Source organism: Balaenoptera physalus (assembly GCF_965194825.1).
Source record: "Balaenoptera physalus genome assembly, chromosome: 12".
Lineage (NCBI taxonomy): Eukaryota > Metazoa > Chordata > Mammalia > Artiodactyla > Balaenopteridae > Balaenoptera > Balaenoptera physalus.
Genome location: NC_138897.1, coordinates 58,511,283 through 58,524,761, shown reverse-complemented (window position 1 = coordinate 58,524,761; position 13,479 = coordinate 58,511,283). Strand labels below are relative to the sequence as shown.

Genomic DNA, 13,479 nt, shown 5'->3' with positions numbered 1-13,479 from the left:
CATACAAGTGATATCATATGATACTTGTTTTTCTCTGACTTACTTCACTTACTATGATAATGTCTAGGTCCATCCATGTTGCTGAAAATGGCATTATTTCATTCTTTTTTATGGCTGAGTAATATTCCATTGTATATATGTACAACATCTTCTTTATCCATTCATCTGTCAATGGACATTTAGGTTGCTTCCATGTCTTGGCTATTGTAAATAGTGCTGCAATGAATATTGGGTACATGTATCTTTTCAAATTATGGTTTTCCCCAGATATATGTCCAGGAGTGGGATTGCTGGATCATATGGTAACTCTATTTTTAGTTTTTTAAGGAACCTCCATACTGTTCTCCATAGTGGCTGTACCAACTTACATTCCCACCAACAGTGTGGGAGGGTTCCCTTTTCTCCACACCCTCTCCAGCATTTATTGTTTGTAGACATTTTTATGATGGCCATTCTGACTGGTGTGAGGTGATACCTCATGGTAGTTTTGATTTGCATTTCTCTAATAATTAGCGATATTGAGCATCTTTTCATGTGCTTTTTGGCCATCTGTATGTCTTTTTTGGAGAAATATCTATTTAGATCTTCTGTCCTTTCTTCCTTTTTTTTTTTTTTGGCCATGCTGCACAGCTTGTGGGATCTTAGTTCCCCAACCAGGGATTGAACAGGGACCCATGGCAGTGAAAGTGCTGAGTCCTAACCACTGACTGGACCACAAGGGAAGTCCCCCTTTTTAATATAGGCATTTACAGCCATAAATATTCCTCTAAACACTTTTTAAACAGTATCTCATAAGTTTTCAATTGTCGTGTTTTTATTTTCATTTGTCTTAAAGTGATATCTAATTCCCCTTGTGATTTCTTTGATCTATTGGTTATTTAGTAATGCATTGTTTAATTGCCACAAATTTGTGAATTTCTCAAATTTCCTTCTGTTATTGATTGCTCATTTGATTCCACTGAGGTTAGAGAATGTATTTTGTATGATTTTAATTCTTTTAAGTTTATTGAGGCTTGTTTTATCACCTAACATATTGTCTTTCCTGGAGAATGTTCCCTGTGCACTAGAAAAGAATGTATATTCTGCTTTTGTTCAGGGAATGTTCTGTTGATATCAGTTACGTCTAATTGGTTTATAGTGCTGCTCACGTCTTCTATTTCCTTCTTGACTGTCTCCCTAGTTATTCTATCCATTACTGAAAGTGGGGTACTGAAGTCTCAAACTGTTATCATCAAATTGCCTATTTCTCTCTTCAGTTTTGTCAGGATTTGCTCCATGAATTTGGGGCTCTGTTGTTTATATGTTTATATTTTTATAATTGTTATGTCTTCCTGGTGGATTGACACTTTTATCATTATAAAATGTCATTTTTCTTCTCTTAATAATATTTTCTTAAAGTCTATTTTTTCTGGTATTAGTATGGTCACTCCAGCTCTCTTCTAGCTACTGTTTGCATATATAGTGTGTTTTGTCATACAGAATTTTTTAAGTTTTATGTAGCTGAATATATAAATTTTTTATGGCTTCTGCATTTTGAACAATAGTTTGGCCTTTTCCATTTCAAGGTGATAATTGACTCTCCCATGTTTTCTCCTATTATTTCTGTATCATCAGTTTTTAAGTTTCTACTTTTGGTCCATTTGATTTTGTTTGGTACTTGGTGTAAGTTGTAGATCCAACTTAATTTTTTTCTTATATATCCAATTGCCACAGCACAGTTTATTGAATGGTTCATCTTCATTGCTGCTTTGAGCTGCTACCTTTATCTTATACTAAATTCTTATGTGAATTTGCATCTGCTTCTTACTGTCTTTTTTCTTCCATTGTTCTGTTTGTCTACTAATGCACTAGGACCACAGTATTTTACAGACTGTGGTTTTATGTCTTATTATATCATCATGTTAGCCTCTTGTCATTTCTCTTATTTTTCAGAATGTTTCTTGCTATTCTTGTGTGCTTATTTTTTTCATATCAACATTACATCAATTTGCTTACTTAAACAATTTGCTTACTTACTAATAATTCTAATAGTAATTCTAATAATATCTAAACCTGTTGGTATTTTCCTAGGATCATATTAAATTTATGAATTAACTTAGATTGATTGGCATTTTTTTGACATTGAATATTTCTGATCTGAAACATGGTTGTCTTAACGTTTGTTCAGGCCTATTTTCAAGGTCTTCAGAAAAAATTTTTAATTTTTAAAAATCTTTAATATGAAAAGTTAAAAATAGAGAGAATAATATCACGGACCATCACTGTGGACCTATTACCCAGCTTAAATAATTATGAACACATGGCCATATTTTCAGTATTACTGCCTCTCTCCCTCCCTCCCTCAATGTTTTACAACAAATCCCAGACATTATATAAGAAATATGATAAATTTTTCTTCATATAGTTGTGTACATTTCTTATTAAGCTTATTCCTAGGCCTTTTATCTAACTCTTGTTCATTGTTTTTATATAGGAAGATTTATTTCTGTGCATTGATTTTGTACCCTTTTGTTATTATTTAAATATTTGTTTGTGCTAATTTGAATTCATTGACTTGAAAAGGTTACCACCCTTTATAATTTGCTAACCAGATTTCACCTGTATGCTCACCTGGACTGTTAGAAATATGCTAAAATTCTAGGTATAAACTAGTGTAGTAAGCTACTAGTCTTGCACCAAACAACATATTTGTGGCCTGAAATGTAATAACCAACCTGTGTAGTGACATGTCAAATTTACCTGGGATTCCTGTCCTGTAAGTTTCTCTGTTAATACCTGAAAAACTCAGGTTTTCTTCAGTTTCCTGTCACTTTATAATGTTTTTATGTGCAGTTGCTGGCCTCTATTCTTCCTGTAGACCTTAAAATCACTCCCTGATGTAAGTCAGTCCCTCAGAGAGGCACATAACTCTTCTGAGCCGGTAGGGAACCATTTCAGTCTTTTGAGTTCTTATGATAAGCACTGATCAGATGTATCAGGAATCACATTGTGGCATGAGCACTAATATTTTAGATCATTTCTAATGTAGCACCATCAGTATCCTGCTCTTTAGAACACTTTGTTTTTCAAACTCTCAGAGTTTTAACAGTCCCTTTGACACTTTCCTGTGTTACCTGATTAAGCTGTTCTGCTGGTGTAGAGTCAGGGATTTGGGGTCTATTATATTCATTTCGGAAAACTCTAGTTGGCTGGAGTCTTTATCTCTCCCATAACCTGCCTCTGAAATGGCATATGGTTTTTCTGCCAAATAAGAATTTTCTTTTGGATGTCTCTGGTATTACATAGGGAAAAATTCTAGTTTATTCCAAATATTAAAGCAACTTTTCTTCAGAGAAAAGTTCTTTCCCCTACATTGCAATGACTTAGCTTACACGACACTTTTCAAATGACAAACTTATCTGGATAGAGATAAATATATCTCATTAAAATATGGCTTTGAGGGAAACTATGGAGACAGTTTTAATATGGCACATGATGATATCCTTGATGCCACATCATATGACTTTGACCAAGTTAAATGGCTACCATTATTTAAGGTAATAGTACCAGCCTCATTGAGTTCATATAGGAATTAGGTGAATTGATATATTTAAAGTGCTTAAACTTAAAACTAGCACCTAGCACATAGTACCCACTAGTGAGTGTTTGTTAAATACATAAAAAAGAAAATAAAACCTATGTACAGAGAAATGGACTTTCTTAAAATAGATCAAGGGAAAAACTGAAATTCTATAGTCTACTATAGTCTCTCTCAGCTCACTCTTGTTGAATTAACTTCCTTCCTGCATATATAGTTTCTAATTTGAACAACCTCTTTCATTTTAAAGATTCGCCAGTTCTCAGTCCAGCTAATTCTGCAATCAATTTAAGTGGAGCTCAGGACCTGACCCGGAATAAGAATGTTGTGAAGCCACTGGCTTTGTCTTTGCAGGTTGTAGGGAAGACTTTTGCTGCAGGTGATGTTTTCCTCACTTATATATATATTTTTAATTTATTTATTTTTAATTTATTTTTGGCTGTGTTGGGCCTTTGTTGCTGCACACAGGCTTTCTCTAGCTGCGGCGAGCGGGGGCTACTCTTTGTTGCGGTGCACAGGCTTCTCATTGCGGTGGCTTCTCTTGTTGCAGAGCACAGGCTCTAGGCACACGGGCTTCAGTAGTTGTGGCACGCGGGCTCAGTAGTTGTGGCACACAGGCTTAGTTGCTCCGCGGCATGTGGGATCTTCCTGGACCAGGGCTCAAACCCATGTCCCCTGCATTGGCAGGCAGATTCCTAACCACCATGTCACCAGGGAAGCCCTCCTCACTTATATTTATTTGGTAAATACCTAGTCCATAAGAGACTTGTGTGAAATTTAATTGACAGTTTGGTAGAAGAAAACAGAAGCTCCTTCTTCGCCAGTTGAAGGCAAAAGTGGGGCTGTCTACAATAAGGCATTTTTATACAAAGCTTTGTGTTTTCTGTGTTACATCCAGAAGAGTCAGTGAATGACATTTGGCACACAGGGGAGACAAAGCAGGTTGATTCTGTTCAATGAAAATTTCTTGGATACCTGCTATAATGAGGAACTGGGGATAGATCCTAAGATAAATAAGGCTCAATCCCTGACCTCTAATGTACTTGTAATCTTGCAGAGGAGATCAACCCAAAAGAAGATATTTTCAGTGTACTGCAATAAATACATAATATCCTAGGGGAGCACAGAGGAGGGGGGGTTAGCCCAGCATTTTAGGGAGTAATCGAGAACGAGTTCTTGGGGACTTCCCTGGTGGTCCAGTGGTTAAGATGCTGTGCTTCCAGTGCAGGGGGCGTGGGTTCAAACCCTGGTCAGGGAATAGGGGAAAGGCATTTCAAATTCAGGGAAAAGCAGGAGCAAAGCTTGAAAGGAAAAGGAAAGGAAAGAAGCAGCATGACATGTGCAGGAACTTCCAGCAGTTTGGACTGGTTAGAAACATACAATGTAAAACTCAGGGAGTAGCAGGAGGTGAGCAAGAGGCAGAAAAGGGAAAGGTCATAGGAGGTCAGGATAAGAAGTATGGATTTCACTCTATAACTTATGGCACAGGGGAGTGACATGGTCTTATTTTAACTTAAGCTAGATCATTTTGGCAGCAAAAAGAAAGCTTTGGGAATACAAGTTGCAGGTCATTCAGTAGTCTGGGTGAGAAATGATGAGGTCCTTGACCAGGGTGAGAATAGGTTGGAGTGGAGGAGACAGATTGGAGAACTACTCAGGATGTAAAATGAGCAGACTTGACTGATTAATGGGAGCGTAAAGCAGAAGAAGAGGTCTCAGTTGACGTCCATCTTTCTGGGCTAATGGTTAGTACCGTTGCTTGAGATAGGGAATACAGCAAGGGGAGCAGGTTCCCCAGGAGGAGATTGTGAGTTCAGTTTTGGACATGATGAGTTTGAAATACCAATGAGGCATCCAAGTGGAGCTACTCAACGGTAATTTAATTTATCGTAGGGGGAAAGTAGGACTAATGGTATAAAGTTGAGCCACCAGCATATGGTTAAAATCACCACGTAGATAGTGTCAGCCAAGGAGAAATGTCGGGTAAGGCAAGCTATGAACTAAAGGCAGACCTGTAGAAAATTTAAGTGTTTAAGAAAAAAAAAATGGTCCGAGAGGTAGAAGAAAAATAAAGAGAAAGAGAACCTATCATTCTTGGAAACTTTCCAATAGTTAGGTATCATAATTTATCCAGACCACTTTTGTTCTTACTCTGGTCCAACAATTCTTGCGGAATCTGCCTTCCGTTTAGATTACAGACTGGAACAAATTGAATCCAAGTTTTTACAGCATAGAAGAAAAATTAATGAAATTATGGATCTTGGCAGTAATCATCATGATTGCTAAAACCATCAGATGAGAGGCCGATGAACAACTTTGTAACTTGAAGATTAGGCTGACAACTCTTAAACCCACTGATGAATCTTAACATCACAAGAAAAGAGAAAACTGGTCATTATGTGCCTCTTAATGGAAGTATACAACAGGACTTATGAGATACTCTTGCCAAAAAAAATCAAACTTGAATCTGAGCAAACATCTATATCTAATGATTAGTTTAGGAATTAGAGGAGACATCAAATGACACCATGGATATCCAATCAGCAAAATACAGGAAATGAGAAATTCTGCCAGGTTTTCAGCAAATTAATTGTTAGAAAGAAAAAGAAGGAGAATTCTATAGATTAAAAGAGGTTTAAGGGACATAGCAACTAAATTCAGTGTGTGGATATTTTTTGAACCCCAGTTTGAACAAGAAATGTAAAAAGCCATTTCTGAGCTGATTGGGAGAAATTTGAATACTGATAGGATATTAAGAAATTATTGATCATTGTTAATTTTAAGTATAAAAAAGATCACGGTTATGTTTTTTAAGAGTCCTTTTCTTTTAGAAACACCTGCAAAAGTATTTATGGATGAAATGATATGACAAATGAGTTTGCTTCAGAATAATCCAGAGCCCATATGTGTGTATGTGGGTGGAGGGAAAAGATAGGGAGTATAAATAAAGCAGGGTTGGCCACATGTTGATAAATGTTGAAGCTGGGTGATGGGTACATAGTTTATATACCCTTCTCTCTGCTTTTATATATGTTTGAAAATTTCCATGATAAAAGGTAAAAAAAAACACCTAAGAGATTCTAAAAGATCTCTTGGGGTCCTAGAAAATTATTTTGGGTGACATTTCATGTTAGTTAAAGTACTACTCTGATGGTTGTAGTTGACTCTATACAACTGGGCTGTTCCGTCAGTGGGATTTCTTTGAATCCTATGTGAGGTTTGTCATATGGTTGCGGCATCACAGAAAGCAGTGTCCTGCCCAGACTCTGTTCTGAGTGGCTCCTCTTGTGTACCACAGATGCTGCTAATGGAAACAGTAGCCATGGAGGAAAGAGCAGTGCGTCTAGCTCCACTCCAGCCCGCCCAGGGAATTACTCTTTGTCACCAAGACCTAGCTTTGCCTCAGGAGACCAAGGTACAATACCCATCTTAGAGTTTTGAAATAACACTTAATTATGGAAGAAGTGCTCCAGAGAGTTTGGAATGATGAATTATCTGGCAGCACACTCCCAGTTTTTTCTTAGCTTCTCGTGCAATGTTTTGAAAATTTATGATTGGTATGAACAATTACGATTACATATCTTGGTGATGCTACAAGGGTGGGCCTACCTAGGAAATAACATTGAAACAAATATATAAGAAGTGTCTTGAAAAGCCATGGGCTTTGATGACCAAAGTACAGGGTTCAAAGTTCCTCTCTGTTGTGTGACTCTGGGTAAATGTGAGCCTTCCTTTCACCATCTACAAAATGGGTATAACAATGTAGTTGTCCTACAACTTCACAGGGTTGTTGATAGAATCAGATGAAATAATCTGGGTGAAACGGTACACTGTAAAACAGCCTGCAGCTGTTAGTGCTGTTAGTGTGTGACTTTTTCTAACTTTATCTTTACCTCTAGAAAAGTGACTTCGACTTTCTGAGTATAATCATAGTAAAGGTCCTATGTTACTTTGGCTTCTTTCCCTTCTTCCATTACTAAGGACAAGGCTCATCTTTCTTTTTGTATTCAGCTACCATGTTCATTTCTGGGCCACCAAAGAAACGACACCGAGGATGGTATCCTGGGTCACCTGTCCCCCAACCTGGTTTAGTTGTACCTATTCCTGCAGTTCGCCCTCTTTCAAGAACTGGTAAGATTTCAACAGAAGATGGGTTTTAAGTTTCCTTAAATTAACAAAGGTATCTCCCTCTCTCGTTCTTTCCATGAACCCTTGAAGATAAATTTCCTTAACTAACTATTGTGTCCAGTACTATAGCAGCTAATATTTTGTCCCCATCACATCTGCCATCCCTATAAGCATATGTGCCATCACAAAAGATCTTGATTCACCATCTGTCTTTGTTTTACACTATAGTATCAATAAACCACTCTTTATGTAGGGCGTGATGCTACCAATCCACCATTATAGAGCATAAATGAACTTGCTTTGCCAATAGTGGTATTTGATGTATCCTCCTGTGATCTGGTTCCTTATGTGACCTATACTTATTATTTCTGAATTGGATGGTTCAGTCTGTGACTAGAATCCTGAAAAACCAACTGGTTCTCCTTTATAATATCCAAGCTGTGGCCATTTGGTGCTTACAATTAAATGTTCAAATGCTCATCTACCTTGCTGTATGAAACACAGACAAATGTAAATATACCAATTCTAAGACATAGATGGGGTTCTTTAAAAATTTACATTTGTTTAAAAAATGATTCTAAAATCTACAGAGAAATGATAAATACAGAAAAATTATGCCGGTATGTTACTGTGGTTGCCTCTAGGTAGTACTGATTAATGATGAATTTATCCTTATTCTCACTTTTCTATACTTTTCACATTTTCTGTAATGAGTAGATATGCCTTGATAATCTAGGGTGGGGGGAGATAAAATACAAAACAGAATCCAAAATACTGTATGTGGAAAAACAACTAGAAGGAAAAACTGCCAAAATGCTAAATAGTAGTTATCTCCAGACGATTTGATAATGGTTGATATTTTTGTTTGTTTTTCTCATTTCTTATTTTATACAATAAACACAAATTACTTTAATAAAAAAGCCATTAAACTTATAAAACTTGCATATTAAAAGTATTAACACTGTGTTGATTTCAACTATATTTCATTTATCCTTCCTATCTAATCCTTCTTGTCAAACAACTTTTTTTCCAGAGTCCCTTTTATCTGCCCCAGTTCCACAGACCCCATTAACTGGAATTTTACAACCTCGACCCATTCCTGCAGGGGAAACTGTAATTGTTCCTGAAAATCTGCTGAGTAACTCAGGAGTTAGACCAGTAATCCTGATAGGTAAGGAAAGGAATTCCAAGTTGCCTGTGTCTGCTGGAATCTAGGAACACTTCTCCATTTCACTGCGTGTCTATTCATGTGTTCATGAAGGTATTCATTGATCCATCTATTAATTCTTTAAGCATTTATTGGTCAGCTCCTTCATGATATCCTAAACATGGGACTAGAAGTTGGGAATAAGGCAAAGTCTTTTGGCCCACAAGGAGCACTGTTTAGTGGGGCAGTCTAGAGGTTCACAGTCAAGCTCTCCATCATCTCAGAGGTGATGTTTCAGCTGGGGAACTGAGGGGGGGGATGAGAGCAGACAAGGTTGGGGAGGGCTCATTTCAGTCAAAGGGAGCCAAACCGCAGAGAAAAGGAACAAGCTGAGCCAGCGAAGAGGCCCCACTTGGGAGAACCAAGAGGCCCCAGAGCTGCAGATCTAAACCATGGGGTAGCATTTAGGAGTGAGAGCCTTTCCAAGCTCTCTATAAGTGGAGGTGTAGAAATGTAGGGGTCCCTAGATTCCATGACTAATTTAGTGCCTTTCATACCCACATCAAGAGTGCCCTTGTCAGGGGGCTAGCCTAGGCCAGAAGAAGAAGACTGCCGGCTTTACCTTCGGGACTAAACAGATAGGGTGTTTAAGCCCACTAGATCTTTATGGTATGTCTATGTGAGGTGTTATCTGTTTCTTGCAGTTGGCTTGAGCCAGACATGGATGGTTTCGCTTTGAGCCCTGTTCTTTATCAGGCTGCCCTATCCACTGCTCCTGGACCTATAGGCACTAGGGGGAATCCCAGTTGTTTAAATTCCATATAGTCAGGAAGTTCTTACTGAACATTTGAATTGCATGCACAGTGCAACTAAGCCTTGGAAAGATACATAAAACATGAGGACCCTCTGGAGTCTGCCTTTTAGAAAGACTCACAGAGGGACTGTTCTCTTCACCATACCACCAATACAGGGTGTATTTTCAACACATTTGTGTCCTATCTACTTCTAAGATGATTTAAGGCTGTTTACTGACAATTAGGAAGAGAACACAACAGAAATGGCTAAGATAGCAAAAAGAGTAAGAACCTCCAAGTCCCTGCAGCTGGAAGAATATTGCTGTTGATCAATGAATTTAGCTTAAATTTTTTAAAAGAAAACCTCAAGAAGTGACACATGTTATTGTAGCTTGTCTGTTTGTTTGTTTTCTGACTTCTTTTCTGAAAAGAAACTTGATCAGGAATTTTATCTGAAAACATTTTATTCTTGCCGTTTTACAAAGGGTACAGAGATGTTTCTGCAAACTCTCATCAGTCCTGTATGGCAGAGATATAATATTAACATGTCTCTTATATAATATAGTTTGAATATTAATATAATTTGAGTATTTTGCTTCCTGTTCTTCTAATTTAATGAAAGGGTAGAATTTAGAATTTAGAGCATTCGCATGAATTCCCTGGGATTGATATATTTGAGTGATTTGTTTGGTAGCCATCTCAGAGGGCAGGGAACTTCGTTAAGCATCGTTGATCCTAGTTGAGCAAGTATACCTGGTTGGACCTCAAAAAGAAATGTTGAACTTTACTGACCTGCTTCTATTGGGGGCAGGCTATGGCACTTTACCCTATTTCTATGGAAATGTTGGTGACATTGTTGTGAGTCCTCTGCTGGTGAATTGCTACAAGATTCCACAGTTGGAAAACAAAGATTTGGAACAGTTAGGTTTGACTGGCAGCCAACTCCTGAGCGTGGAAAACATGATTCTTCTGACAATACAGTATCTCGTGCGGCTGGGTAAGCTATTTTCAATAATCATTTGATGGCGACGATTTTTATTCTTTTTTGGAGCATACTTTTTTCCTTTCTTACCCACTTTCTCACATTTATCCACCTCTTACTTTCCCCTCTTTCACGTCTAACATTCTTTTTCTTCAACCCCATTCTCTATGGCTTTTCCCTTTCCTCTCCTCCATTTCTTTCCTACTCCTTTCCTTCTCTTTCCTACTTCTTTTTCTCCCCCCTATTTCTCTCAGATCGAGCCTCCCTTGCTCCTGGCTTTGCTTCTTTGGGTCCTAGAAGAGATAAATTGCTCCACCTGGTGTCCAGTGCCATAATGGTCCTAAAGTCTCCAAAGTAGTTGATGTAGGCAGACTGTCCAAGGGCTGTGCCATGGGTACCTCCCTTGTGAGTCAGGCCAAGCCACCTTTCTGAAAGTGCAGCTACCATCTGGAATGCAAATGTAGCCATTGTGTTAGACAATTATTTTCCAATTTTCCACTTAGCCTTTTTATCTTGTTTATCCACTGCCCCTACACCCATTTTTTTCTTCTCCAGCTCCATCCCTTTGATGTAGTCCAAACTGCTTCCTTTCACTGAGGTAGTAACTTGGACCTCCCTGGAAGGTTTTCTGGGCTTTAGGGTAAGGGGATACCTAGGTCATGAACCCTTCACTTCCTCTATTTGATATCTCCTCCTGAGCCCCACAGTGGGTGTATGCAGGTGCCCTGACAGTACTTTAGTGGCTCCACAGCATTTACATTGCAATGTCCTTTATTTTGCAAACTGCAGTAGGCCATCTAATATGCAGCCTAATTATATACATACTCCAGGACTTCAAACCACTGATTTACTTAGGAAAATGTTCAAGATGTAAAATTACACATTAAAAATTTTATCTGCACTCTTGTGAATTTTTTTTAATGTTTTAAAATACTTTGGTGTTAAATAATAAAAAACATGGGCCAAACAATGTTAAACACACACACACACACACACAAGTTTCAGCTTCAGTCTTTGGAGATCAGCTAGCAATCATGGCTGCAACTCTTAGTACCCTGAGAGCCCAAAGGCCTGCTTTGACATGGAATCTACTTTGAAATGGGATCTGCTCTGACATGGGCTTTTGAAACCTGCAAGGCTTCAGGTATCTCATGAGCCACTTTCATGATAAATCTAGGACTTGCTAATTATTTTTATTAGTAGGTAGTAAAATTATAAAAATCACCCGGGTCTGACATTTGATGTCATAATTTTAATTGATACATACTGACTTTCAACCGTGTTCCAAGATGAAAAACTAGCTTCTAGATGTATCCAGAATCAGTTATACAAGGCCACATAAAGTAATGCTATTTTAGTTAACCAAACCTATCAGTATAGCATTTTTTAAAATCTCAATAACAATTTAAATAGTCAAAGTCCAAGTTAATTAAAGAAACTAAATGGTCAAAACAAAACCTCTTTCCTTAAATTAGTAAAAGCTCTTTTCTTAAAAAATAGAACAATCTCCATTCAATTAGACAAAACTCTTCTCTACCCTGCAGGATCAGTTCTCTCCAGAGTTTTACTTGCAACCAATTAATTATGTTTCTCAATGTCCAACATAAATAGATATTTCTTTTTCCTAATCTAAATTTTGTACATTGAGACATCTCTTCTCTTTAACTCTTCTGGAGTCCTTAATTTTTTTTTTTTTTTTTGCCTTCAGAAGTTTTGAAGAAGGCAGCAAGAAAATTTTCACATATGCTAAAGATTATAAATTGACATTTGAAAAAATAAATCCAAACTTCTAAAAGGACAGGTGTAATACTTGGATGGCTCAGTTATCTGAAGGTAACAGAGAAGAAGAAAAGCAAGATTTTTCAGAAAGAACAGACCTTTCCACTACAATCACTTTAAAAAAAATGTCTCTGTTATTTCACAATCTGAAAATCTTTTGAAGTAGATAATGAAATCAGCAAATCCAGAGATTCTTGGAGGACTCTGAGTCTGTTGGAAACTTGTCTTTTCCTATTATGGTGACTCTATCTGAAAAGCCTTCAGACCTGATGCCTGGGCTACGCTGAGTTACTGGAGATAAGCATTTGAAGAAAAAAAATTACTATATATTATCAAGCTTGTGAAAAGTGGAGAAAAGGCTCCTGCAATTTAGCTCTAAAGGCTAAGGATGCAGAAATGATGGGAGGTGATTGGAAGCAGGGCAATTTACTCTAAAAAGTTTCTTACCTCATTTAAACTTTGATACATTTTCCTCCATTTCTCAATTCCTAACAGTAATTCAGTCAAAACTCTGTAAAAGTGAGTTTTAAGGCAACCGAGAACGCTATGAACATGTTTGATATTTTATTTTCCCAGAATGCCTTTGTATTTGGAATTAATTATGCTGCGTAACAGAAAATGTTACTCAATGGTGGTTTGGAGGGAGCCTTATGGACACACCTGTTAACCAGCCTCCTCAGATTGTCTATGAGAGGCAGGAGGGAACTGGAGAAGTCACAGCCACATGCTTTTGAGCTGTCATTTGTTCTGATGGAAGAAAGCTTTAAGTACATGACCATCTTCCCCTCTTCTCAATGCAGTCAGTACAGATCTTGCGCTTTGAGCTCACTACTAAGTGTGTACTCAGTGGCCACGAACCGTGGTGCTAATTTGATAAAGTTAAATGAAGATCAGAAGCTTTGGTGGCTCCCAGGTGATAATAAGGCATCCACTAGTAAGGGATTGGGGAAGGTACGAAAACATAAACACAATGTAAGCATTGCCATTTTCTTGCCCTCTTTCCATGTATAGTAGAGAGAAATCTGTGAGGACTTCACTCTCCTGCCTCCTTCTGGTTCCAACCAATCCTGGA

The 13,479-nt window shown here is 37.7% G+C and overlaps 1 protein-coding gene across 18 annotated transcripts in view; it reads left to right on the top strand.

Moving 5' to 3' along the window:
* GREB1L (GREB1 like retinoic acid receptor coactivator) overlaps positions 1–13,479 on the top strand; it is a 263,389-nt gene that overhangs the window by 186,495 nt on the left and 63,415 nt on the right. For 15 of the 18 annotated variants that reach the window (XR_014252078.1, XR_014252079.1, XM_082418584.1 and 12 more), the window contains 5 exons: positions 3,828–3,956; positions 6,876–6,992; positions 7,589–7,708; positions 8,739–8,876; positions 10,458–10,643. The exons of 1 other annotated variant lie outside the window; for it this stretch is intronic. Coding sequence is in view for 15 of the 17 variants with exons in the window: in XM_082418584.1 (XP_082274710.1) it covers positions 3,828–3,956; positions 6,876–6,992; positions 7,589–7,708; positions 8,739–8,876; positions 10,458–10,643 (690 nt within the window). In the remaining 2 variants the exon portion in view is untranslated. The remainder of the gene's footprint in view (positions 1–3,827; positions 3,957–6,875; positions 6,993–7,588; positions 7,709–8,738; positions 8,877–10,457; positions 10,644–13,479) is intronic. 2 more of the 18 variants (XM_082418573.1, XM_082418572.1) reach the window with 1 other exon arrangement.